At 45.3% G+C, this 21,890-nt stretch overlaps 3 protein-coding genes across 3 annotated transcripts; 1 reads left to right on the top strand and 2 right to left on the bottom strand.

The window, feature by feature from the left end:
• Positions 1-863: 863 nt before the first annotated feature.
• rplp2 (ribosomal protein, large P2) lies at positions 864-2,371 on the top strand. The gene is made up of 5 exons (XM_056606121.1): positions 864-973; positions 1,426-1,549; positions 1,636-1,684; positions 1,795-1,899; positions 2,249-2,371. The coding sequence occupies exons 2-5, from the start codon at positions 1,427-1,429 to the stop codon at positions 2,323-2,325; spliced, it is 354 nt and encodes a 117-aa protein (XP_056462096.1). The 5' UTR covers positions 864-973; position 1,426; the 3' UTR covers positions 2,326-2,371.
• A 2,474-nt stretch (positions 2,372-4,845) lies between these two features.
• LOC130402020 (apoptosis facilitator Bcl-2-like protein 14) lies at positions 4,846-11,842 on the bottom strand. The gene is made up of 6 exons (XM_056606098.1): positions 11,384-11,842; positions 9,969-10,683; positions 9,173-9,280; positions 8,698-8,759; positions 6,809-7,078; positions 4,846-6,632 (listed from the first exon to the last, which is right to left on the bottom strand). The coding sequence occupies exons 1-6, from the start codon at positions 11,399-11,401 to the stop codon at positions 6,594-6,596; spliced, it is 1,212 nt and encodes a 403-aa protein (XP_056462073.1). The 5' UTR covers positions 11,402-11,842; the 3' UTR covers positions 4,846-6,593.
• An 8,147-nt stretch (positions 11,843-19,989) lies between these two features.
• Positions 19,990-21,672, bottom strand: LOC130402255 (potassium voltage-gated channel subfamily A member 10). The gene has a single exon (XM_056606397.1). It carries the CDS (start codon positions 21,670-21,672, stop codon positions 19,990-19,992), a length of 1,683 nt encoding a protein of 560 aa, XP_056462372.1.
• Positions 21,673-21,890: the final 218 nt, after the last annotated feature.

Genomic DNA, 21,890 nt, shown 5'->3' with positions numbered 1-21,890 from the left:
GTGTTGAAGAAAACACTACTCTTTAAAAATAGCCATAGGACAGCGCATCGATCGATCAATGACAATGATACATGAATAATACAACTTTTGCTGTTGTATGTCAAATCCGCGGGCTAGTTTTCGTACTACAGTTGTAAGATGTATCGTTTATATTTTTTCCAAGTGTTTGTAATTCTTTAAGATTGAATAAAAAATGTTGGGTTGAAATTGCTATTTTAACATGAAAATGTTATTTTGATAAAATGCTAATTAAATGTTATAGAACAGACTATTTTCTTCTGTAAAATACAACTGTGTCTGACTCCAAATAACGATAGAGAGGTCGACTGCAGCATATGCAAAGTAGGCCTAATGTAAATATCCTATATAGGTAATCGGGCGTTCTAAATAGGTTACTTGTTCTATGGCACAACAGGCAATGCTATTCTAAACATGAACCAAGTCCGAATCCAATGTGAGGGTTTCTGCTCAACCACTTGCACTCAAACACAATAGTTTACTCATTGCAATAGCCTATTACATCGTGGAATTCAATAAAAAAGGAAAGTGAGTTCGTGAATGGAATAACATCCCGTCCTAGAGAGACGGAGAGGAGGCAGCGGTCTTATATAGAAGGGAACCTCGCACTCCGTTCTTAACGGAGATGTGGGACGTCTCCACACACACTATTTATTTATTACTTATTTTGAAATGCTTCCGGTGTTGTCTCTATCTATTTATTTATTTTATTGTTTCGAGCACAATGATAATTATATATGACCATATGTGGCACATATTATGTTCAGAAGACAACATATATATATATTTCTTGACATTATTTCTCGATTTTGCTATTGGCCTGCAATAAAACGACGTCACGCACAACCGACCAATCGCATCACCACACTGACAGCTGTTACCGTTTCCGGTGACGTCGTCCTCCCTCTTCCGACTCTCTCAGCGTGTCCGTCGTTTCGTGTCTCTGAGACTTAAAGTGAGTTAATATATATCTTATTTTGTATAGATGATGAGTAATTGCTACATGTCGTTATAGACTACTTTTGATAAGACCCACGGGTTTCTGTCATGGTTTATACGCCCCAAAAAGTTAACGTAGTAATAAAGACGACTTGTGTTTTGCGGTCTACAAATGGCGGCTCTGTACGCCTTTTCTCTGAAGCCATGCTGCCCCGAGAGCCCTGACAGTGTCATATTTATATCTCCACTACTACTACTACTTTAGTAGCTCAAATCACTCGGAAAATATTAGCTTTTAACGTAAACAATAATCGTGAACCAGACAAATATATCCGTCTGGTTAGACAGTGGTTCCGGGACATGTGCTGTCAATACAGGACGCCATGTTTCTAGAAATGCGTCTTCGTGAGTCAGGTTGCTGCACATGAAACACGCTGAAATGTGATTTGTTATCCATGGTGATCACAGAATGCGTTACGTGGCCGCTTACCTCCTGGCTGCCCTCGGCGGCGCCGCCAGCCCATCCGCCAAGGACATCAAGGCCATCCTGAGCAGCGTCGGCATCGAGGCCGACGATGAGCGTCTCAACAAGGTGGGGTTAAGAAGACCCAGGTTAAATGTGTGGTTGTAATGATATGGCTGGCGTTTGGCTGACTAAATCTTCCTCTGATTGTCCAGGTGGTGAGTGAAATGAACGGGAAAGACATCAACGAAGTGATGAACTCCGGTATGTGAATTTATTTTATTTCATGGAAATCGCACGTAGATGTTGTTGTTTTTTACTGTAAGAGGAATGCAAACCCTCAATATGCTGACTTTTTTTATTTTTCTCCTCAGGTCTCTCCAAGTTGGCCTCCGTGCCAGCAGGTGGTGCTGTCGCAGCGCCTTCTGCTGCCGGCGGTGCGGCTGTTGCTGCCGCCGGAGCAGCACCTGCTGCTGCTGGTGAGTCCAATTACACCCGTTGGATGACGAATATTTCATTGCAATTCAGAATTCTCTTCATTGTTATTGCACCAGTTTGCATTGCAAAATAGTTGTATCTCACCTTTTTATGTCTACTTGCTTTGTTATATATCCTACATAAGAGTTATTATTATTAAATAAAAGGTGGTTTTAGATTTGCTACTCTAAATCTATTACTAAAGTAATCGCGTAACGCATAGCCTGTATTATATTGGCAATTATAATGCTGCATTGTCATTCTGTATATTAACATGGTCGAGGCTACGATCATATACATATTATGAAAGCACAGATGTCTCATTTTAAATCCTTAAATTTCCCTTCACAGCGGAAGAGAAAAAGGAGGAGAAGAAGGACGAATCCGAAGAGTCGGACGACGATATGGGATTCGGACTCTTTGATTAACTCGCCTTCTCTGAATTTGAAAAAGCAATAAAAATGTAAAAGTTTACATAACATACTTTGTGTCGACATCTTTCTCAATTCCAATCGCTTAAACATTAGTAGGACACATGTCCGATTACGTGAGCAGATTTGGCCTCGCGCTCAAACTAAAAGTGTGAGGCTGTTTACAGAATGAGGAAGCTGCGGTCTGTGGTCGGTCAACCCTGATACTGGCCTGTGGCTTGTCCTGTTGGGCTGGCATGAGAACTTGGGCTGAGGACCGGTGACTAATGTAGTATCGGGAGCCTTATCATTTGGTTTTATGGAACCTGTTGTCATTTGGGCCTCGGACACGCTAGCCATGAACGACAGTGATACGTGATAGGCCAGCACAATATAGTTTTTTTTGATGCCCTCTTTGATTATATTTTCTATTAGAGAATTATTCTCTGATAGAATATAATGATATATTATTAGAATGTTGCAAACGGCAGGATGAAGTATTTGCATGTGTGTAAATTAGTATCAAGATGTTTTTCATGTTTGTTTCAGATGAGGGGAAAGTAAAGATGGCTTGTTCAACTCCTAGCCTAACAGTTGTGGGTTCCATCCCTAATGCCTGCAGTCCTGCCATTAGCCCCTTGAGCAAGATGCCCGAATTACCTTCTCCCAGGTTTACCTTTCTAAATTCACCATGTCATTTTGGGATTAGTGTTGGGCATTTATTATTTACTTAAACATTGAGGTAACCATTATTATAAGACTCATTAGAGAAATAGTATTGATGACCTAATTTAAATAAGGACCTGTACTAATCTTTTAGTTTGTTAATGCCCTGGCTTAATACAAGACCAACCATTTTTGTTACCTGGCTCTATTCCCTATTCTGGCAATTCTCGGGAAGTGTTGAACAGGTTATTGCGTCTTTTAGGTTCAGACTGATTTTGTCTTACACTAATTTCATGTGAAAGGAAAGGCTTGACAGGATATTAATAATTTTTCCATTATGCACGTTTGACTAGCTACATTGAAAAAATACCTGTGGAAATGGGTGTGGATCTGGCAAATTTGACATCTCTACGTATGAGTAATTGAAAATAAATCTGATCAGACATTAAATATAGGTTTGTTTTCACACCGATTTAGTGAGGTATGTCCATCAGAGGTTTTATGTCTCATGGACTAATTCACCTGCTTCTCTCCGGTAGAAGAATAGTACAGATGCTATCATAATCATTTTAAATGAATTATTCTAGTATTTCTGACAAGGGTTGGCACTTGGCAGTTTATACCGAAACTTCTTCTTGGAATTTCCTAGCGAGTCCTCTTTGACATGGAAACTTTGCCCTTAGCAGTTCGGGTAAAGTGATCCTATACAGATAGGCTATGTTTGGTCTTTCCAGTAAATGTCTAAGGGAGTGGCTCGTCACTCTACACACAACACAAACCTGGCAGCCAGTCACATGCATTACCTTATTCGGAAGCATGCAGCAGGTTCACTGTTACCGTAACCCACCCATCTACAACGCCCAGTGCCTGAGCTGTTGTCGTCCTGGTCTTTGTGGATATCTGCTTTGTTATTCTGTGTCCTGTACTTCTGCTGTGACACCAATATTTCTTGTTTTGGATAGATAAAGAACAGTACACCCTATATTTTCTAATTTGTATGTATTCAGGAAAGCCTGGTATGTTTGACCACCAGCCAAAAGGTTGATGGTTTGACCCCAAATGTCTGCTACTGTCGACCATAGGCGCCCTTGAGCCAGTTGTATATCCCTGCCTGCTTATTAGGGGACTTTGGATACACAGTAAATAGTTCACTTTAAAAGTTGAGTAGTTATTTGGTAACACTAACAATAAGGGAACCTTCATTAACGTTAATTAACATTAGCCATTGCAGTCTAAGCATTAGTATCATTATTTTAGCATTAGCTAAGAGGAAGTTGGTTAGCATTAGGCTTGTGTGTTGTAGTTTTGTTCCTGTTAAAAGTTAGTTACTCTGGACACCATTTCCAATCCTTAGTCGTACTCGTGGGTAAGGGTAACCCTAACACTATTCAATTATGTATAAATGAATACATTAGTTAACATGAACACCATCAGCCAATGATGACTAGACTTGTTAGTCAATGGTTATTGAACTGCATTTTCTTAATAGTTAATTATTCGACTATAATAGTTAAAAGTAAATTATTGTAACCTTACTGTAGTTACACGTTATTAAGTAATTCAAACCAAACTAACTAAATAGCTTATAGCGTAGCTCTTCATCATTGGAGCTTTACAGGCTCACAACCAATGATGCACCCCCAAAACTGTATATCCTTATATGGGTATGTTGGTAGTGTCCCCAGGGCAACATGGCAACACCGGCCAGTATTGAGGAGGAACAGGTAAGAGGGAAAAGTATGTTAGCGTCTTCCCTGGAGGGCAGGGATGGGCAACTGGCGGCCCGCATCCTCACTCAGTGCGGCCCGCATCCTCACTCAGTGAGGCCCGCACATAATAAAAAAATAAATAATAATAATAATAATTGATCGAGTTACAGAAAACTCGGTCAAGAAAGATGAGAAGATTTCATAAAATTCGAAGGGAAACCCTTGCGTCTAGTTTGCTTAGAAGCGATATCAGTCATTAAAGATATCCACTTAAGTCGCCACTACAACTACTACAACTGCTTGTTGGGTTTGAGTTCATTGAGTTGTTGCGCTTAATGTTGGGTCACTGTTTTTTAGTTTTTTGACTTCATTGAATGATGATGTATGTGAGCCCTTTGCACTGATAAAAATACTGACCATTCATGTGGCTGTTTGAGCATGGAAAACATGAAATGAATGTATGTTGGTTCAATTAACATACCGTACATAGGTTATGATTCTGGATGATTTTTTAGGTAGTGGCCATCCCCAAAATGCACCAGAATACAGGAAATCATATCTACCAAATTCAAAATTGTGTTCTCTCAGCTCACGTTTAGTTGAAGTGTGCAGTCATGTGGCCCTCCGATGGTTATGATGAAAAATGTGGCCCTCTTTATCATGAAAGTTGCCCATCCCTGCTGTAGGGGCATGTAAGTGTTCGTTGGGGTTCGTTACACACAGAGAAACCAGCCAGTTTATCAGATGTGTGTTTAAGACTGCAGCTTGCCACGTTTAAGATAACGTAAGACAGGTCTACTTTGTGATTGGCTCACCACAAAACGGTTATCTTTATGAAGACTATAATTTTAAGACTATAAACTGACTGTACAAATAACTTGATAACTTCATCCTTGTCGCAAACCAACCGCAGTAAAAATCCTCACCAGCAATTGTATAATACATTGTTTATTTGGATCCGTGTCATTGTTCCATCATATACAGTACTTGCACTTGCTACATATATCTTATAAAGCTTATTGAGTTATAAGTCTAGACTAGAGAAGTTATTTCCAAGACATGAAATAGTATGAAATAATCCTCATCAGCATAAATATGAAAACCAGCTGTTGGGCATTATTTGTCCTTTTGACCAGTCAAACACTATACCATAAAACCTGTTTATTTGGTTTCCAAATAAACACGAAGCCTAATGGTGATGTCATTTTTATGAAATTATGTAAAAAATATAGGCTATGAATATTCATAAATAGTTGTCTACCTTTTTAAGAAACGTATTGTTGTCTAATGAATGCCAGCATTCACAATGAACAAAAGTGTCATACAAATCACATTATATTTATCATGTTGAGAATAATGTATGACGATTCTTTCTGCACTCCAATACATAAATCAATTATTCAATACACATTCACAGTCATCAAACTTATAAAGCCTTACAAACAGATGAGAACTGAACAACCATCTTAATAGAAATGTTGGATTTGCATCTACATCGACACTCTTGATACTGTGTGACAATCTGCCTAATCTAATGAAATACTACACCCGTTGCTTCGTACCCATCTTACGGTCACTACTTCTCCTTTTGTAAGTGTTTCTTCATAAGAAGCCACATGTGTCTGAACCAATGCCATTTGACTGGTTCTTCCACACAATGAGACATGTTTGCGAGGGTTGCCTTGCCATAGTCATTGTTTGCCTTGGCCTTTGGTAGCAGATAAGGGCTGGCACATTGTTTCACAGGTTTGTGTACTCTGTGTCTGATTCGGATCATGATTGGGCTGGGGAACCACACTCTACCCTTGTAAAGACATACATGCAAGTGAAAGAGAAAGTGTTGCTTGGTTACTTCCCCCGTCTAACGTTAGTGTTGGCGTTTCTTGTGACGATCTTCCTTCCTTGGGTGGGTCAATCATCAGTGTCTGACCAGGGGTGATCTGTACATGCCTGTCAGGGAACACACAATAACTTTTTTTAAAACATCGAAGTCCACTTTGGAAATCTTTTATAACCCAAAGTAAAATCGAACTCCTAACCCTTAAGAGCATTGAGCCGAGGTGTCCAACCCCCCAGCCCCGTCCCCCCTGCTAGTGGCAGGAGGTGCGCCCTTATCGGAGTCTCACCTGCGTGTATTCGAAGCGGTCCGCAAGGTAACGGTTGCCCAGGCCGGTGATGTGGCCCACGTTCTGCCGCGAAAGCCCTGCCAGCCTGGCCGTGAAGTCCAGGGTGAAGGCCAGCTTCACCAGCTCTGGCGCCGCGGCCGGGCGGGGCAGTGAGGGGGCCTGGCTCTGGACAGGGGTGGTCTCCTCCTCCAGGTAGTTGTCGGCCAGCTTCTTGAAGGCCGGGTACGACATGCCCTGGAAGAAGTTGCTTAGAGTGGGGTTCTCCTTCAGCTGTGGGGGGGGGGGGGGGGGGGGGGGGGGGAGAGAGAGGAGAATACTGTCATTGAAAAGCAAACTACAGTATAGTTACATGACTACTACTATATTCTACTACTGTATCAACCCACTTTGATCCACAGCTACACAGTAGCATGCTTTTAGACCCGGGTCAATAAGGATCAGGTGTGGGTGCAGACAGTACAGAGAAAGCTCACTAAGGAGCAGGTAGGGGTTGGACAGTACGGAGACAGGTCATTGAGGAAAGGCAGAGGTTAGAAAGTACAGAGGCAGGTCATTAAGGAGCAGGTATGGGTAGGGATCGACCGATACAGATTTTTTAGGGTGAGGTAGAACAAGTACATTTTTTTTTTTAAATTGGCAAAAAAAAAATCGGCGAAAATCAGCCGTGTATCGGCCGATACGATACACGTAAAAACCGCGAATATCGGCCGATAATATCGGCCGACCGATATATCGGTCGATCCCTAGGTTAGACAGTAGGGAAGCAGGTAATTAAAGAGCAGGTAGGGGTTAGATAGTACAGGGACAGTTCATCAAGGAGCAGGTAGGGAATAGATGGTACAGAGACAGGTCATTAAGGAGTACGTAGGGTTTAGATGGTAGGGAGGCAGGTCATTAATGAGCAGGTAGGGGTTAGACAGTAGGGAGGAAGGTCATTATGGAGCAGGTAGGAGTTAGACAGTAGGGAGGCAGGTCATTAAAGAGCATTTCACCGGTGGAGGCATGAATATGTATTGAAATTGGGTCCTATATGTAGTCGAATAATAAAATGAAATTCTAATTTGGTGCCGTCTTGACCGAGAAAAGGCAGAAAGTGACTTTTTGGCGCTTGTGGATTGAAGACAACTACTCCCACCATGCACAGCTTCGCTGCCCACTCCAGCTGATCTAGATCAGTGGGACCCACCCCCTAGTGCTTGTAGTCTTACGAGAATCCTCCCCTCTTACACTTCCTATTTACTTCTACGCAAAAATCGTCATATTGCGTCATCTTAAACAGGAAGTGTTGAAGATCGATACAGATCTCTCCAGTCTCTCCAGAAAATAAGGGAATGATGCACGACCATTCAAAAATATGAGTGTGTTTCTAACGATACAAAGCTTAATGGAAATGGGTGAAGTTTCCCTTTAAGGAGCAAGCAGGGGGTTAGACTGTACAGAAACAGGTCATTGAGGAGTAGGAAAGGGTGAGAGATTGGGGATGAAACCGAAACCTTTGGATTGTTAAATGTATTCCCGTAACATTTCAATCATTAAAGATCTAATTTATGATCCCATTCCATCCACGATTACTTTTTAACACACTCTTTACCCAAAGGTATATTTAGACTCTGATGGAAGCTTCTTTCCTTTGAATTCAGAAATGAGTACACATTGGAGTGAGTCCAGCCAGCTATAAAAGGCATCCCATTTTTATGGGATGATGAACAGTTATGACTGTGATATGAACTCTGAGATATGGGAGATGGCGCCAATATTGACCGGACTATCGATACTGCAATACTTGTACTCTAGTCTCCTCAACACGAGCACTAATGTGTTTGTGTTTGTTGAATGTGTACTTTGTGGTTACTAAGCGTATCGGGTTGGAGTTTTGTTACCATACCAACCTTTTCATCGATGGCGTCTCCCTCCTCTTTGGTCAGGGCAATGATCCTGTTGATCACCTCCTCTGTAAGCAGAGAGAGAATACTTTTTAAAGGGGCTGTAGGCAAGATTCAAGTACTGTCGTTTGAATGTGGTTAGAAATGCCATAAACATCGGTCAGCTGTTAGTGAGTGAAATTCGTACTGAAAATAACCATTTCCATTTCATTCTCTAATTGGTTCCTTTCAATTACAGGTGCGGGAAACACAACACTTCTCTATTGTTGTTTATTCTCTCTTCTCTGTTCTCTCTTTATACTCTCAAATCTTTCCAACAGCACCTTGAGTACAATACTAAAGACCTAAATTATACTTCTACTTTGATGACACATGAAGGTTGTGTATGAGTCCGATAGATCACACGCTTCATCTCATGGCTACATTCAGAGGACTCTGTAGACATATACAGTGGACACAGATACAACATAATGGATCTCACCATTCGTCATGACTTTCTCGTTAACTTCAGTGACTTGGCGGACAATCAGATCCATTTCCTCAGACACCTTCTCGAAGTAGGCGTAGGTGGGTTCCACGTTTACGATGGCTACAAATCAAGGAAACAAAGCAAAAGGTGAATATACAGCATGTTCCTTGATTTGAAATGAATGTACCATTGATCCCTGTTGCGACATAATAACCATTGATTTCTGATTGGTGCGATTGATCGGCAAGTAGGCTTCCCCATACAAGGGATTTATCTTAGTATGTTGGTGCGAAAACCACTTGCAAAATACAGTGTCTCAACCAAACGGTTCTGGGTTCGATCCCCAATGTCCAGAGCCTTACCCGTTTGCATCCTTGACCAATAAGCCCTAACCCTAAGCCCTAATGGGGCAGTATGTTTATCAGGAGCTAGGCGGGTTGGCTGGTAACTGGAGGGTTGCTAGTTCGATCCCCGGATCCTCCTAGCGTCCGAGTGTCGAGGTGTCCCTTTGCAAGACACCTCACCCTCACTGCTCCCGACGAGCTGGATGTCGCCTTGCATGACTGACACCGTCGTCGGAGTGTGAATGTGTGCATGAACGAGTGAATGTTAGGCAGTATTGTAAAGCACTTTGAGTGGCCACTGATTAGAAGAGCCCTGTATTGATGCATTCCATTTACCCCTTACCATTCAACCAGCTCCAGAACGACCTCAACTCCCACTAAGTTCCTTTGGAATCAAACACTGGGGGTGTAACTAAACATCAGAATCATGCACAGGAGGAGAATGGAGATCGAGGGGACCTCACCTTCCCCGACGGACACGGTGATGTCTATATGAGTACTCTTCTTGAAGGACTTGGACCTCTTGAAGCTGGGTAGCCTGTTGCTTCTCTTTCTCCTGGACTTCTTCCTCATGCTGCCGCCGGTGGGCAGCGGGAGGCAGGTGGCCGTGACCTCCGCCTGCTCCCCATTCCGGGACTGGAAGATCTCCATCGAACCCCTCGCCTGCTGGGGGGGGGGGCCGTCCGGCTCGTCCTCGGTCCACTTCTTGGAGAACAGGCCCAGGAAGCTCTTCCACATGCTGGGCTTCTTTGTCTTCTTGGTGACCGACGCCACCACTTTCACCTCCTCCTTCTCCTTCTCCTTCTCCTTCTCCTTCCCCTCCTCCTCCTCCACCTCGTGAACCTCACCGTGGAGCCGGTCAAGCGGCTCAGGAGTGCTGGGGTTCGAAGGGGAAGGAGGAACCAAGCCGACGTCTTGTCTGTGGGCGTCTGGGTTGGGCGACAGGTGGAGCGAGGGGTCGCTCGAGTGGCGCCGCAACCTCCGCGGTCTCTGGGGCTTCGGGACCCATTTGTCGGCGGCGGGAGGGGGCTCGGGGGGGCCGTTCCCAGCGCCGTCGTTCAGGCTCAGGCTGCGCTTCACGTAAACCTCCAGCAGGCGGCGGGTGTCTCTGCGGTTGACCGAGATCAGCTGGCCGTTGTACTCTTTCTGCTCTCCCGACGTTGCCATGGTGACGGAGTGCTGGGGATAAAACGAAACCCGTAAATTGTAAGAAAATCCCAAGGCGATCCGAAACCTCTCGCCAGGGATTAATACAGTGCGTTTTTTATCGCAAATCGTTTTTTTTATCGTAATTTATCGGTAGAGTTTTTCATTTTTAAAATATGATTTGATGAAAACAGGAACAGAAACAGTTGGAACCCAGTACAGTTCAACTGGGAGTCAAACACCCTAACTATAATTAAATTAAATTAAATTGTATTTGTATAGCCCTTAATCATCATTACAGTCTCAAAGGGCTTAACGGGCCAAATATTTATGACACCCCCCTTTACCCAAGCCCCCACAAGGGCAGGAATATAGATCTATAAATGCGTTGACCAGTTATTGTTCAACACATGTAGGCCTTGGTGGATGACCCATGAACAACATGTTCAAACAACAGAGCCTGCCTGAGGGCAGACTGAACGTGATGTCATGTTTTGGTATTTTACCGCCCGCTAAGGAACCCATCCAAAATGTCACATTCCACCTGTATCTTTCTCTTTAAAAAGTATCTAAAAAGTATAAATCTTAAAGTATCATTGCTCTGTGTAAACCTATTTTTTGTACTTTTATGGTACTGCAATGCATGTACAATAAATGCGGAAAAAAAACAAATAAGGAACCAAATAGTTATTTAGGTGTGATGGTGTGTAGATAATGAGGCTATGCGACTCACCTTTATTTCGGAACCCATCCAAGTTTAATTGACCGATCCAATCGGTTGGTGGACAGGTGGATCAAGACAGCCTATGCTCCTGGTCGACGTGAACTGTCCTGCACTCGACTAGGAAGCACTTCTTTTGACGAGCGGCTCGGAACCTAAGGTAATACCAGGCGCCCCATGTAGGGACTTGTTGATCTTGTTGCTCCTCCCTCTTCTACCTGCGGCGTGTCGTCACCCTGGGGGCATCAGGTTGACTTCATCGGGTAAGCCCCGTGAGAGAAGGAGATAGTCAGGTTCTAACGCTTCTTGAACCTGCTCACATTTCCTTTGAAACATCCCATCTCCCCGCTGTCATGCGTTGGTGCGTCGAGGGAAACACTCATGGATGGAATGGATTTTGAGTGCATTTTCGATTGAATTACATTCCATCACAGCCGGTTTGGTAATCGTCTTATCGTAGCCACGTAGTTGGGAAAGAGGCAAAGTCTCGTGTCTATAAGGAAGTTGTTTACGGTTTAGCAGCAGCCGATGTAGATTTATCTAGCCTGCTGCCTGTGCCCTTCCGTGGTTGCTTCATGTAATGCAACTCTCTCACACACACACACACACACACACACACACACACACACACACACACACACACACACACACACACACACACACACACACACACACACACACACACACACACACACACACACACACACACACGCGCGCGCACACCGCACGCCCACGCACGTGCACGTTCATGCAAACACAAGCTGCGTTATCTTACAATGTTTTTGTTATTGTGATGATATGATATAACGTATTATCTAATTGTCTCTTTTAAATGAACTAGCTAGCCTACAGTGATTTTACGCCCAGGCTCGATTAATATAGTTCACATGATAAATAAGTAGCCTAATATTAATTGATCAAAAAATAGCCAATGTAAGAATGCTACTCGAAGTCTGTTTAATCAGTGGTGTGAGGAAGACTGGAACACGTGGCGTGGGAATGAATGTGTCAACACAAGACAACAGAGGCGTACGGAAAAAACGATCAGGGACCAAAACATGACGAGCGAAACCAAAAGGAACCGAACTAAACGAAAGAGAGAGGGCGGGGGTGGGGGGGGGGGGGAGAGACCATTTCCATTAAAAAAAAAAGTAGAAGAAGAGTATAGCCTATATAAATCATTCATACGCATGTGGATACAAATAAAATGCATATATATAGCATTTTTGTAGACCTTTATATTCCTATTTATTCATTGTCAAGTTAAACCATATTTGCATGCAAAAATAGTGTATGTTTAACATCCTATAAGGTAGCTATGTACTTAGGCTATTCACTGGTTTTACTCCATGAGTTTACATAGTCTTGAGAAAACAAATAGGTTATTTTGCCAGACTGCAAATATGACGTGTTCGTGTACATTATTTTTCTAATTATGCGTTTATTTTACAAATCCATTGTTCCATGGTTGTATTTTGTATCATACAGTCGAGTCATTCGCAATTATATTAATGTCCTGTACCTGCACCGTAGTGCCACTAGGGATCGCGGTAGACTAAAGTCTGATGACGGGACTAGACTGGACCGTGCCTGACAGGACACTCGCTCCCCCTGCAGTCTACATACAGCGACGCATAGAGGAACCCTGGTGATATTATCCTCACGGTTTTAATTAATTACCCAATCAGATTAGTTTATTCTAATTTGTAAGCCAAAAAAATCAGAATATTAAAACATTCACAGTAGCCTACTTCCGTATTTATATTCAAAACATTAGTCTGGTTGCTCCATACATTCCTATCGAGCTTTTTCATTAGGTAGGGCTTTATTTCCCGTGATAACCATGAAAGGAAACATTTATGAGTGTCGTCCCAGCAGGTCTACCCCCGAACTTCTGAGTGAGTCAGTGGTGCAGAGCCGCCGTGGTGCAGTTAAAACCTTTATTCACATTATTCAGCTCACTCTGCCCCCTCAGGCCGGGTAGGGAACTCAACGGGTGCGTATCGACTACTGTGCAGCGAATGCCAACCGACAGATTTAGACCCAGGGTTCTTTGAAAACATTTATTGAATAATAGATCAATCAAATGAAGTACCACCAAGGTTTCTGCCAGTACTTTTTAGGTGTCCAGTCGTTGGAAACAACATGACATTTGTCATTTCTCAATCTTCTTCTACCTTCTCTCTGTAAGTGTGTGTGTGTGTGTGTGTGTGTGTGTGTGTGTGTGTGTGTGTGTGTGTGTGTGTGTGTGTGTGTGTGTGTGTGTGTGTGTGTGTGTGTGTGTGTGTGTGTGTGTGTGTGTGTATATATGTATATAAATATATATATACATGCATAAGATGTGATATAATAAAAGTTGTATTATAGCCTATCCGTATATATAATATATATATATATATATATAATATATATGTATAGGCTATAATACAACTTTTATTATATCACATCTTATGCATCTAACCAGTTACAATGGGTTTAATTGATGAAAACAAGCAAATTATAAACAAAAAGAAACCAACACAATGCGGGCTAAAACAGTAGTCAACATTTGGTATATTTCGCTACATAATTAGATCCACCTTAAAGTCCTCCCTGTTGTTCCAGCATTGTCCCGGCGCTATCTGAAGGCCAGGCCATCAACAACGGTGTGAATAATTAAGACAGACCAAAAGGTCCGTTGCATAATTGAAGGGGAATGCAGGGGAAGGGAGATAGCGGCGCGCCGGAGATTCCCTCTTACGTCAGGGCAGGTTTACGGCCCTAAACACGGGTCAAAGACTTCCTCCGTTCCACCGTGCAGTGCTCATAAAACGCAATGGCGTTTACAGGAATGCTGATCCGTCGAAATTAGATTGTAACGTATCGCGTAGCAGCAGCAGCATCGTCGAGGGGTTAAGGGTGTGTGAATCCATGGTGAAATGTTTGGGTGAGTCCTGAGGAGAAAGATAATGTTCTGCGAGAATGCGGCTCAAATATCCGCAGTGTACCTGTAGTTCTCCTTGAGCAATATGCCCCCCCCCCCCCCCATCCGTTCCATAACGGCATATATATATATATAGGCCTATATATAAACCCAGTGTAATCTCTTTTGAGTGAGGTCTAAAGACAGGGCTTGCTCGGTGGCTCAGCATGCAAGTATGGTTAGTGAACTATGTAGGCAACCGGCTTGTAGGGTTGCAGGTTCGATTCCCGAAACTGCTCATATGCAATAATTCTTCCCATCCCCCTTTGCTACCTGTCTTCACCTCCCTGTCCAAAAAAGCCACAGAAACCAAAACGCTGATCTGATAAACTATTAACTAGTATACCCTTACAACGGGCCAGCATCACTAGTCTATGTGCTATTCCCTGCAGGCTCGGGGGTGTTGTGACTCTATCCCTAACCTATTTACGTTCGTCCCGTGGATGTCGGTCAGGCGATCCCGTTTCTCGCGCCGCTAAAGACATGATGCAAGTCACGCTAATTGATGGAGCTAACGTAGCCGGCAAGCCGAGCCGGCAGCAGTGAGTGGTGCGCGGGGGGTTCACCCAGGGACTGGTGTTGGCGGGTAAAAAAAACAAAGAAGCAAAAAGTATATATCACTGGGAAATAGAGGGTCTTTGCCCCTAGACAGCCAAACTGACAAATTGACAAAACTTTTATCACCTTTTGTCCAATGTGGATACACATTACTGCACCTTATGGTGTTTGTGTGTGTGTGTGTGTGTGTGTGTGTGTGTGTGTGTGTGTGTGTGTGTGTGTGTGTGTGTGTGTTAGAGAAGTCTTGAGAGTAGTGTCAATCACAATGTTTTAGGCCAAATGTTAACCCAATTTAGTTGAATATTGAAATGATTTTTTTATTATTATAAAATATTGTTTTAAGTTTATCCAAATTGCACAACATAAAATGTAGATGTGATGAACCTCAGAAGGATTTTTGAACAGTATACTGAACATAAACACAGATATTGGGCTCTCTATACATTGATAGGCAATTCCCTATGACCCTCAATGCGGTACAGTCGTTCTCTGTGTGTCTATATCCCCATCTGCTCGTTAATCTTCAGGGACATATGGTTTCACTTTGAACTCCTGAACCCAATGGGTTTTATGTTTCTCTCTCTCTTTATATTAGTCTCCTCGGTCCTCTTCTCTGGCTGCCCAGACAACACAGATGCTCTGCCTCACTCGAATGCAAACTCCCACCGAAAGCTGTGGGAGAGGACTTTATTATACTGGGCATTATTACGACGAGTGTGTGTGTGTGTGTGTGTGTGTGTGTGTGTGTGTGTGTGTGTGTGTGTGTGTGTGTGTGTGTGTGTGTGGAGGACATCAAATCCCTTAGATACCGGATAATAGGTTTATCAGTGAGAAGTATTGTACACGTTGCAGTATAGTGCTCGACTCCCAGTTGGGTGGTTCTGAGGTAAATCCCCAATGTCCGCCGCATAATCTGTAGGCATCCGAGTCTGTCCTGCTTTGCTCCTGTCCCAACCGGTGGAGCAAGGCATTAACATCGCCAGGGCTATTTGTAGAGTGTGGACCCAATGTGCAAATATTACGGCCACCGTCATTTAAAATAACAAAGCAAGGTTAAATGACGAGGGACCGTACAGAACTGCACAGCACAGAAGCGTTTAGTAGGACTCCGGTCCTCGTCACCTGTTGTTCATGTTCGTTGTGTTTGTGTCGCCGGGCAAACACACACACACACACACACACACACACACACACACACACACACACACACACACACACACAATGTCTCAAGGGTACATGATACTAAACATGTAGTCCATCAAGAAGCCATCAGAGCCATCAGAGCAACATGGGGCCCTTGATAGCATCCCCGGTCCCCCTCAGGGTACGCAGTATAATCCCGTGGATCTCAGTGTCAGCTGAATGATCATTGGAACCGGACCTTAAAGACACATTCCGCCTCGCGGCCCCTGAACCGCCTTTGAACTCGCCAAAGCCAGCTCCGCAAGGATGCGCCCAAGGTCAATTAACATCTATGTGTGTGTGTTTGTGTGTGTGTATGTGCATAGCATGTGTGTGTATCTATGTATGCGTCTGCTCGTGTATGTGTGTGTGTGTGTGTGTGTGTGTGTGTGTGTGTGTGTGTGTGTGTGTGTGTGGCTTTGTGTGCTTGTGTGTCTGTCAGTGTGTACATACGTGTGTGTGTGTGTGTGGGTATGTGTGCGTGTGTGTGTGTCAGTGCATGTGCTGTGTATGAGTTTGAGTATGTGTGTGTGCGTGTCAGTGAACATGCTCCATGTGTGTGTATGTTTGTGTGAGTGTGTGTGTGGGTGTGTGTCAGTGACTGTGTGTGTGGATCCGTTGATAAGCTGTGTGTGTGTCGGTGACCCTGTGTGTGTGTGTGTGGGTCCGTTGATATGCTGTGTGTGTGTCGGTGACCCCGTGTGTGGGCCTCTGCGTGCAGCAGCAGTGCAGCGGCAGGGACAGGTAATCCATCCCCAGCAGAGGTCCTCCGGTCGGGACACTGTAGCCTGGAGGTGGCACGGGCCCCCGTGGGCTCCATGCTGCCTCGGCAGCCCTGATGTGTGGCCTGAGGCTGGTCTGCTGACAGCCCCGTAACCCGATCCGCCTGATATGTGATTCAGTGTCTGAGCTGCGATGAGCCACGTCCATTGTGCCTTCAAAACACTCCATTCGTAGTTGGTAGTTGTGCATTCAGCCGGACCACAGAGGACGGCGCTCGCTCGGACACGAGTCGCCGTGTTCTTTTCTGTTGTTGTTCTTGTCGGGATTGTCGCGCGTTGTTGTCATTACGGCGGCGGCCGGCCGGCGTCGAAATTAATTTCTCCCTCGGACGAATCACCTATCGGAGACGGGCTGGATTTGATCTCTCGGTGGAACATCTGATGAATAATAAATGGCGGCCTCACATGGGCTTTGACCTTGCGCCGTGGAGTCACCTGTCTGGGGAGCGCTGGAGTCGCCGGCGGGGCTGTGGCGAGCCGCGGTATGGCCCCGTAATCACTGCTTATTGAGGTGGAAGGGCCGCTATTGTGAACAGTAACTACAGCGATGGGGATTGCCCACAGACCACTGGACACACTGTGAGGAAGACTCACGTGCACTAGAGTGTGTGTGTGTGTGTGTGTGTGTTTCCCATAGTGGGCGGGGCACATTGTTGTTTTGATAGGAGTATGACTGACAGAGGGCAACACTCAATCTGGGAGGCCAGGTTAGTTGGCGTTGTGAATGATTTACCTCGCATGCATATTTCATTCTGAGCTTTTGCTTTTTTTTCCTGACTCCGACAAAGACACCGAGCTCCGCGTTCCCCTCTGACGTCTATAAACAAAGCCGTGTTACGAAACACACACACACACCTCGCTTGTATTGGAGACACCTTACCCCGAAGCGACTCCAAAGCCACTTAAAAGGCAAGCTGGCGCAAGGCCTCTAGGATAGGATAGGATGCTCTACGTCACGCCAAGGACACTAGGGTCGGAAACTCAGAACCTCTCGGCTGTGGGAGTCGCGACTGAACCTAGCTTGCCCCCCCCCCCCCCCCCCCCCTGCCAATCCCCACCCCCATGCTCCCGGCCTCCTGGATTAGCTACTGTACGTTAGCACATGTAGCCGCTAACACTGATCCAGCCCTGGAGCTTAAAGGAGCTAAAGGCTGACACCTGCATCGCCTCCACGCTCCCTAATCAATATCGTATTCTTCTTGTACCCTTGGAAAATAAAAGCGTGCCTGACTAAGCTCACCGCATTGAGGAGAAAGATAATCATCAAGGTTCACCTGATTGGGTGTTTCACGAAGGGAGCTTTTTTTGCAACGCAAGGTGACTTACTAATAACGTCATGGAAATTCTGGACTGCTTGGTATCGGTATGCAATAATGAAAATACAGTATATTTGAGGATAACCATTTAATAAAAGGCACTCTTTACAAGATAAATAAAATATAAGGATACAGGTACTATTAGTTGTTACTTATATAATAAGCGCTTCGATAAGGACAACAATAACAATAATAAATAATAATAAGAAAATTAATACAAGTAAAGTGCTGTATAAGAGTGACTGACTAAAGTCACCCTCGCAAACTTATTGCATCATCGATTACATGTATTGCCGTTTCCACCAATGGGAGGAAACCTTAAGATATTCTATGGGTTTGTCAGCCCGTACATTATATTTGCATCAGTGAGGTAATCAAAAAGGCATGTAGGTACAGCATTTCTCTCTCCATACGTGGTGACCATGTGGCATGCATATGTATGACCAATCCCTGTCGTCTCTTTGCAAGTTTTACATTTCCAATACCCAATAAGTATTGGCTTTCTGGATCAAGTGATTAACATGATGAAAGCACAGCATGTTTAACGTATTTAGCATATTTACCTCACTTTCCCCTTCAAACCTCTATCTTGTTTTTGCACAGCCATGCAGCAACAATGCAATGTTCAGTAAATCTGTTCTTAGCCAATCGAGAAAAATCTATTTTTTTGTTGATGGTTTTACCCAAAAACTGCTGGTTAAATTCCCATTATAGTTTGGTATATGAGGAGTTTATCTATTACCCACACAAGCTGGTAATTGTCGCAAGGCTTACTAGGTGACTTATGAGTTTGTAGTAAAAGTGTGCTTGTTTTGATATGTTGTTTCAGCATACATTCATATTATGTTTAAATTGTTATAATCAGTAAATGTGATCTTATTATTGATAAACTGAACAGAATAGCTTTTAGATCAACCAATAAACCCGCCAAATATTTTCTGCAATCAACCGATAAAGATAATCGTGAATTTGACAACAAAACATTTAAATTAACGTCACATAAAAACATAATTCGTTTTTGTTTTGCTATCGGAAATTGCTACCTTAGACACATGGCTACCATGTGCCCCAAGACACAGTTCTTATCATACTGTACACTAAGCAGGTTATGATTTACACTATATTTCAGTCCTCATACATGCAAGGTTAATGGCCGTCTTTAAGCAGAGTTATTGCTGCATTGCATCATGGTAAAAGGTGTTGTGTGGCATTGGCTAAGCGTTCATGACTATAGATTTACTGGTAACACATTATAAACCAATTTCCTCTTACAATTCCCCCCTCCTCCACCATAGATACATCCTCCTGTCCTTGGGAAACCACATGGTGGAGCTGGAATGAAATCGGAGCTTTGTATATCCTTCCATTATGAATGCCATGACTGTGGAATATCCACTGCCCTTAGCGAGGACACAGCTCAAGGCTACATTAGTCAGATTAAAGCCTTTGTGTTGTGCTATTTTTTTAGTAATCTATGTAACACAGTGAAATACCCGTACCCCATTATTTCCTTAGTTAACCGTAACACATATCCATTTCAAGACGTGTCTGTTGTAAGACACTCACCAACATATTTTCTGAGGTGTGTTTGGATACACTTTGACACATCCACATGCAGCTCGCTTAAGACCGTCTGTTCCCATGTCCGACACACCGTCCGTTATCTTTATAATACTGTCGTTCGTTGCATGACTGCTTACAGTACATTTCCAATGCGGCACGGTAACCACGAGTAACCGAGAACACACGTTCGCATCACACTGTCGAACAGGCTTGCTCCCGTCCAACTCTCTCTCTCTCACTCTCTGTCTCTGTCCGTCACTGTACGCCGTTCTTCTCATTCTGCCAGGTGCCGTTGCTCTTTGTCAGCGAAGGCGTGCTCCCGTACCTGTTGCTCGCCGCCGCCGCCGCCATGGACTTCTGGGTGGCCTCCGTCGCAGCGTCTATGATCTGCTTCTCCTCCTGCTCCGTCTCGCGGTGGTAGAAGTAGTTGAAGTTGGAGACGATGACGGGGACGGGCAGCGCGATGGTCAGCACGCCGGCAATGGCGCACAGGGTGCCCACCATCTTGCCCCCGATGGTGATGGGACACATGTCGCCGTAGCCCACGGTGGTCATGGTGACCACGGCCCACCAGAACCCGTCGGGTATGCTGACGAACTGGGTGTGCGGCTCGTCTACCTCGGCAAAGTAGATGGCACTGGAGAAGAGGATGACGCCGATGAAGAGGAAGAAGATGAGAAGGCCCAGCTCGCGCATGCTGGCCTTCAGGGTCTGGCCGAGGATCTGGAGCCCCTTGGAGTGTCGGGAGAGTTTAAAGATTCGGAAAACGCGCACGAGACGGATGATCCGCAAGATGGCCAGCGAGGCGTTCTGGCTGCTGTCGAGGTCTTCGTCCGGGTCGGCGGCCAGCTCGGTTCCCAAGGTGACGAAGTAGGGCGTGATGGAGACGATGTCGATGATGTTCATGATGTTGTTGAAGAAGGCGCTCTTGCTGGGGCACACCACGAAGCGCACGCAGAGCTCAAAGCAGAACCAGACGATGCAGATGGTCTCCACCACGAAGAAGGGGTCCGTCATGTAGGACATGAAGGTCTTGGGGAGAACGTGGGCCAGGGACGTGACCGCAGTGCCGTTGATGAGCTGGGTCACGCTCGGCACAACGTCTCGGTCGTCCCTGAACTCCGGTAGTGTCTCCAGGCAGAAGATGAAGATGGAGATGACGATGACCATCACGGACACAAGGGCCACGGAGCGGGCGGCGCTGGAGCTCTCGGGGTACTCGAACAGGAGCCAGAACTGCCGGTGTATGTCGTTGGTGGGCAGGAGGACCTCCGCCTCGGTGACGAAGCCCTCGTCCTCGCGGAACTGCTCCATCGCCTCGTTCCCCAGCTCGTAAAACACGATCTCAGCGGCAAAAACATCTAAGGGTACATTGGCTGGACGTTTGAGCTTCCCCCCCGACTGGTAGAAGTACAGAATGCCGTCAAAAGATGGCCGGTTGCGGTCGAAGAAGTACTCGTTCTTCATGTGGTCAAAGTATTTGATCCGTTTCACGGGGCACCCCAGCACCGACTCCGGGAAGCGGTTCAGGGTGCTGAGCTGCGTCTCGTACATCAGGCCCGACACGTTGATCACCACCTTCTCGTCGCGCACCTCCACCACCTGCTTCTCCAGCAGGAAGTCCTCGTTGTCGCAGCAGTCCCGCACCGCCTTGCTGAAGACGCTGTCGGTGGGCGACTCGCTGTGGATCAGCAGCTTGAGGTTGGAGATCAGGCTGCCGCTGCTGGTCCCCTTGCGGCCTGTGGCGGGGGAGAGCTCCCCCTGGGAACGGCGGCCGCGCCGGGGAGACTGGCGCGTGGACGGCCGGCGGTTGGTGGCCCCGGCCAGCTGCTCGGGCGCCTCGGAGGTGGGGGAGGTGGGGTACCCCGAGTCGTTGGGGTCGCCCAGGTTGATGTTTACGTCGTCCATGTTCTCGAAGTTGACCAGTGGCACCTCCATCGCCGGCCCCCGGAGCTACCCACGGGGCCCCCTCTCAGGGTGGCAGGCAGGGCACCCCAGCCAGCGCCGCGTTGTCGATCCCAGCAGGGTGTCTCGGCTGCCGGCTAATGACCATTCAGAGAGGGCTGCTTCTGTCCAGCCGGGAGGGTCTTGGTTCCCCTTTACCTGAGGAATGACACAAAAAACAAAGTGCCCTCTAATCATTCCCCTGTTTAAGT

This window comes from Gadus chalcogrammus, chromosome 13 (assembly GCF_026213295.1).
Source record: "Gadus chalcogrammus isolate NIFS_2021 chromosome 13, NIFS_Gcha_1.0, whole genome shotgun sequence".
In the NCBI taxonomy this organism is placed as follows: Eukaryota; Metazoa; Chordata; class Actinopteri; order Gadiformes; family Gadidae; genus Gadus; species Gadus chalcogrammus.
This window is presented reverse-complemented; position numbering and strand designations above follow the sequence as displayed.

Bases quoted from the DNA above. Each gene is read 5' to 3' on its own strand.
- rplp2 (XM_056606121.1), top strand. From the start codon at position 1,427: ATGCGTTACGTGGCCGCTTACCTCCTGGCTGCCCTCGGCGGCGCCGCC. The intron at 1,550-1,635 runs GTGGGGTTAAGA...CTGATTGTCCAG, and splicing joins ACGATGAGCGTCTCAACAAG to GTGGTGAGTGAAATGAACGG. The intron at 1,900-2,248 runs GTGAGTCCAATT...TTCCCTTCACAG, and splicing joins AGCAGCACCTGCTGCTGCTG to CGGAAGAGAAAAAGGAGGAG.
- LOC130402020 (XM_056606098.1), bottom strand. The intron at 7,079-8,697 runs GTTGGTATGGTA...CCCCCCCCACAG, and splicing joins GAGACGCCATCGATGAAAAG to CTGAAGGAGAACCCCACTCT. The intron at 6,633-6,808 runs GTGAGACTCCGA...GTTCCCTGACAG, and splicing joins ACCGCTTCGAATACACGCAG to GCATGTACAGATCACCCCTG.
- LOC130402255 (XM_056606397.1), bottom strand. From the start codon at position 21,672: ATGGAGGTGCCACTGGTCAACTTCGAGAACATGGACGACGTAAACATC.